This window comes from Neomonachus schauinslandi, chromosome 7, assembly GCF_002201575.2.
Source record: "Neomonachus schauinslandi chromosome 7, ASM220157v2, whole genome shotgun sequence".
Lineage (NCBI taxonomy): Eukaryota > Metazoa > Chordata > Mammalia > Carnivora > Phocidae > Neomonachus > Neomonachus schauinslandi.
The window spans coordinates 47255263-47261288 of NC_058409.1; the positions used below are offsets into that span (position 1 = coordinate 47255263).

Sequence of the window (6026 nt, forward strand, 5' to 3'; positions counted from 1 at the left end):
CCCCTCTCATGCTCTCTCTATCTCATTCTCTCTCTCAAATAAATAAATTAAATTAAATTAAAAAATAAAAAAAAAAAAATACAAAGTGCAGGCTCCTGGGTGGCTCAGTTGGTTAAGCGACTGCCTTTGGCTCAGGTCATGATCCTGGAGTCCCGGGATCGAGTCCCACATCGGGCTCCCTGCTCAGCGGGGAGTCTGCTTCTCCCTCTGACCCTCTCCCCTCTCATGTGCTCTGTCTCATTCTCTCTCTCTCAAATAAATAAAATCTTTAAAAAAAATAAAATAAAATAGCACAGGGAGATGGGCTAACAAATAAGAATCTGTTATACATTCCATTTGGCTATTTTTTGTTCATCTGTTTGCTCACTGTTGAGACTCTAAGGAGACAAGACAGTAATAAAGAGGAATGTAGAAGACCAGAGTTTGTAAGCTTCAGATCTCATAGCTACCAAAACACATAAGTACTACAGAGCTGTAGTCGAGGCAAAAGAGAATATCCAGAGTAAAGTCCCTTTTTCTTCACCCTTACCCCTTTCTCTTTTGCATCTAGGGATTTGGAAAATTGCTTTAACAATGAATTATTAGGCATGATGTTTTATTTTATTAGGTTGGAATGAAATACAGAAACCTAATCCTGAAACCTGGGGGATCTCTGGACGGCATGGACATGCTCCAGAATTTCTTGAAACGTGAGCCAAACCAGAAAGCGTTCCTAATGAGTAGAGGCCTGCATGCTCCTTAAACTGGGGATCTTTGGTAGCAGTCCATGTCTGGAGGAGAAGTTGACATCGCCATGTGTTACTGGCCTGGAAACTGAAGGGAGTTTTACAAATGAAAGTTTAGATTTCTATTGACTGCCTTTTGTTTTCGCTTTGAAAAATTTTGCAGATGTAAATGGAACTATAAATACCATGACCTAAGCAAACACCCATTAGAAAATAATTGTACTATAAAATTTCATAAAAATGGATTTGATTTCTTTTTATAAAAGTTTCATATGAATGTAATTTGATTTTTTACTATTGTACTCTGGATAATATAATGTAAGAGGGCTAAGAATTTTTAAATTGAATCATATACATTATATAATTTGATCCTTCTTATATCTTAAAACTTTGTACTTGAGATTTCTGGACTGATAATGAATCATCACATTCCTCTGGTAAGTATTTTCTTGGAGCCCTGCATCACCTTTGACCCTCTGTCTCATGGTAAAGTGTGACCTCTTTGCCCACATACCTCAGGGCCAGGGGATTATGCCTCAGTAATGCATTTATCTTTGCATATCAGGTCTTACGATTTCCACCTTTCTGCCACACTTAAATTATGTTCCACCATTGGGGTTTATCTTTTCTGAAGTCCTGTCAGAGAGTACCAAAAAAAGTACGAGTTTTAACTGAACTGGCCTAATGTGTATTGTTTCTGTATCTTGTGTTAGAGGATTTTCGATCTTGTATTAGAGGTTCCTTTCCACCTCAGCATATGAAGATTGTTAGTCTTTCAGCATATTTGCCAACTAGAGCACTGAAGCAGGTCCAAGGATGTGTTTCTCCTCTCATGTTCTGGTCAGTGGTAGGGACTTTGCCTCCTTTATCTCCTCCACAGTGGCAGATACACATGTCGCAAATGGCTGTGTAGTGAAGAGAACTAGAGCTCGTGTCGGGCAGAAAGAGTTCAGAAACTCCAGAAGAGGAGTAAGTTCTGGACAGAAGTGTTTGAGGACGGCTGATCCAAAGTGTTATGTGTTCTTTAACTGAGCCACAGGGAGGAGGCTCTTCATAGCCTATCTTGTCTGGTGATTTTTATTTTAAGTGAAACTTTGGATCTCTAACTTTCTTTTTTGAGTCTAACTTCTACTTCTACAGTAGACCAATAAACTTACAGTACTTACTTTTCCCTAGGAGTCTACTGAATAAGGAAACCAAAACAGGATAATAAAAAAATTTTTTAATTAAAAATCCAAACTCTGAATGTACTCTGATAGGTCTTTCCAGTTGTTTTCCACTGTGTATCTGAGGTATGACTTTGCTGGTGAGGTACAAAATTAGACAAATGGACTGTGTGCTAAATAAAAACATATATACATATATTTATTATGCTGCATAATAAAATTACAGACAGTGGGAAAAAATAAGAGCTCAGACAACACAGAGAAAATTCTAAGATTATTATTGCCAAGCACATGCATTAAACATGCACATGAAATCTTACCCTCCCCCTGAGACAATTGCGTGGCCCTTCTCTCCCCCAAAGTAGTTTTTTTTTTTAACTTGTGGTACTTTTCTCGTATCTTTTGTTTTTCCCCCAGACTGTTCTGTTTTCCAGTTTCAGACAAAAACTCTCTTCAGCTTTTTCTATTGCCTTTCTGTGTGTCTCCTTAACAATAACTTTATCACTTTAAATCTTACTTCACATGGAAAAATAATACTTAGTGTGAAAAAGGCTGCACACAATAAAGTTGCATTATTATCCATGACCGTGAGCTCACATTTCTTTCATACTTTAATGTTAAAACTGAAATGCATAAGAAAACAAAAGCTCTATGATGTTCTTTTTATTTAAAGTCCACATCTGGGGTGCCTGGGTGGCTCAGTCGTTAAGTGTCTGCCTTCAGCTCAGGTCATGATCCCGGGATCCTGGGATCAAGCCCTGCGTCGGGCTCCCTGCTCCTCGGGAAGCCTGCTTCTCCCTCTACCAGTCCCCCTGCTTGTGTTCCCTCTCTCGCTGTGTCTCTCTCTGTCAAATAAATAAATAAAATCTTTAAACAAATAAATAAAGTCCACATCTTGTATTTAAAATCTTCCAAAGCATAGCAGTAAATTCAAATACTTACTCTTTAGCGTAATTCAAAACTAAGGACTTATTTTTTTAGTCTTTTTGAATATAGCCATTCATCTATTTTTTCTTTTTCTTTTTCTTTTTTTTTTTTTTTTTCAGATCAGAGCATAGAGTGTTGGTAAGGCATTCTGAATGTGGATAAACTATAAAAATTGTCATTGGCCAACTTCCACTTCAGATTTGTGAACTGAGCAATGTATAATAAAGTCTCTCTCTGGATTATTGATCCAGGAGATTTAGATATGTTTTGGGTAACTACAGAGAAGAGAAAGAAAAGGCATGATGTTATGCCACCTAACATAGACTTTTTTCCCTTTAGTAGGAATGCTGCATGTTACCTAGATGAATTAACTAAAAATTATCTTGAAGAGTTATCACCTGAGCTATTTACATGAAAATCTTGCTTTTCTAAAGCTAATAGGATGACAGGTAAGTATCTGTAGCTCTGTAGAATTGACAAACTGCATTGTGTAAGAAGGCAAAATAGAGAAAATATTTTTAAAAAATTTTTTTAATTGATATGATTTTGTACTTGTACTTTCCTTAACTAGTAGGGAATGACTTAACTTTCTACTTTCTCATTTTGCCTTTAGCCTTTGTATATGAATTAATGTGTATAACAATCCTGCCTCCTCAGTGGATCATCTGGTTTGTTTATGACCATTTTTCATTTTTTCCTTTGCCGTCATGCACAAGAAGATTTTTTCATGCTCTGAGGGAATTGAATTAAAATTGGGTTTAGCCATGGTTAACTGAGCCCCTAAAAGTGTTAAAAGAGAAACCCTGTTTCATCTGAATAGATGCAATGACCAAGACTTCTTTCTTCTCTCAACACAACATTATTACAGTTATGTGTCTCCCATCTGAAATTGGCTAGCCCCTCAAAATCAAAAATGCCTTCTCTTATGAATGTTTGGTGAGAGTAAAAGCAAAAAGAAACAACAACAACAACAAAAAAACCCATGCTTTCTGTTTCTTTGAAAAACAGTCAATGTCCAGAGTTTACTTTTTCATTTGTCATTCATGGAGAAATTTACATGGGAAACACATCCACCTAAGTACCAGCTGTATCAAAGGCAAAGGGTAAAGTTATAAAATCTAAATACTAGATCAATGTAGCTTTTTCTGATACACCCACAATAAGACTTAAGATTTTGTCTGAAAAAAATCTTGACAATTGGGGTAATGAACAGAACCCCTCTCATATCCCTCTCCAGTGAATGATTCTTGAGTTTTTATTTGGCTGAATTTACCTCATAGTTGCCTTTCCTAATAAAATATAGATCCAGTGCATCTGGTCCACTGTGTATGTTCAAGAAAAGGGAAATGGTGAATATGACCCAGGCTCTCTTGTTTCTGCTCACATGACCTGGCACCCATTCTGGCTGCTTATTTCATAGACCTTGGAGGCGCACCTAAAATTTTACTGCAATGATAAAATGTCCCTAGCGTTTGTTGTCGGAGAAACTGTTTGGCTTAGGCTGGTTTAAAGGTACCAGATTCGTTGAATCCAACAAGATACTTGACATCTCTTTTGAAATCTTTGTGGCTAAGATGGATAATCAGCCAGGTGGATTCCTAGCTATTGAAACAACGTAAGAGAGTTGAATAATGATTCACATTAAACTGAAGGAAATTTCCAATCCTTTGAATGAAGACACAAGAAATTCCATAAAGGGTATTATCAAATTTACAGATAACAGATCTGCAGTGGTTAAATAGGATCTTATTAAGATTTAAAATCATTTCAGTGCTGAGGCAAATTTAAGATGAAATTGGACACACTCCATTGCCAAGGTGAATGGAAGGGAAACTTGACTTGACAGTGGTACTCAGGAAAAAAAGACACCGACAGTTTTTTTTACCAAATTCCAAATTTATTTGGCCACAGTACAGCACACCTAGGAGGGGAGCAGGAGGTAAGAATGAAAGCCTATAAGAGTGTATTGATGGAGGTTGTGTCCAGATCAAAAGAATTCCTCTGGACTCAGATGTGCTAAGATCAGTCACAGCTAGAATATCGTGTTCTGTTCTAGGTGTCACATTTTAAGCAGATTTTGGCCAAGTATTACAGTGTGTGAAAGAATAGGAACAGGAGGGTGATGACTGAAAATATTTCTCAAGAGGAATACATTGAAGAAAGGGAAGTGCAGCCTGGAGATGAATTCAGAAATACAAATGATAGCTGTGTTCCAACATTTAAGGGTATGGGAGAGAAGATAGGATTATTCCGCATTGCTCCAGAAGCCAAAGCTTAGGGAAGTGGTTGGAAAATACAAGGTTTTAGTTCAATATGAGGAAGTGGTTTCTAATAATTATTGGTGACTGCAAATTCATCCTGCTGCTGTTAATGAGGATTCAAACAAAGCCTGTGGCTTCCCAGAGTGTTATGGAGGGCATTCCTCCTTTGAGTAGACATTCATTACACATCAGCTTTGAGGTCTCCCCAAAGTTTAAGATGCAACAAACAGATAATCATTAGAAAGACCTCACTCAGGTGAAAGAAACGTTTACATGCTTGGTCTTAGAAATGGCATGTAGATGGTTGTAGCTGCTCATACCACAAAGATCGAGTTTAAGCACTTATAGTTCAAGTGTTGCCTTACTCCTCATCTGTAATTAGTCAGTGCTTATCCAGAGGTTATTATCAGACTCCTTGTGGGTAATCTGGGAACAGGATGGGAGGCTAATAGTTGTATATGACCGTAATAAAACCAAAGGTTCTTGCAACTGCATTTTCTTCCTTTACAGAATTTAGAGTTGCTCTCTGCTCACTCCACCCATCATTACCTTCATCACACATACACAGAGGCAAAATCTAACTCAGGTACCCAGTTCATTATGCACATGCTCTACCATAGTAGGATTTGAGTCATTGTTTCTAGTCCCTGTCCTCCACGGTCCTTGACTCAGTGAAGAGTCCCTAAAAGTTTGTTAAATAAACATACCTTCTTGGGCCACCTTGGTGTCTCAGTCAGTTGAGCGTCCCACTCTTTTTTTTTTTTTTAAGATTTTATTTATTTGATAGAGACCCAGTGAGAGAGGGAACACAAGCAGGGGGAGTGGGAGAGGGAGAAGCAGGCTTCCCGCCGAGCAGGGAGCCGGATGCGGGGCTCGATCCCAGGACTCCGGGATCGCGACCTGAGCTGAAGGCAGACACGTAACGACTGAGCCACCCAGGCGCCCCT

General features: G+C 38.2%; 1 protein-coding gene across 1 annotated transcript in view; it reads left to right on the forward strand.

The window, feature by feature from the left end:
- The window catches only part of NLN (neurolysin), a 98615-nt gene extending 97469 nt beyond the window's left edge, over positions 1 to 1146 (forward strand). The window contains exon 14 of the mRNA XM_044916778.1: positions 608 to 1146. Coding sequence (XP_044772713.1) covers positions 608 to 742 — 135 coding nt within the window. The 3' untranslated portion in view covers positions 743 to 1146. The remainder of the gene's footprint in view (positions 1 to 607) is intronic.
- Positions 1147 to 6026: the final 4880 nt, after the last annotated feature.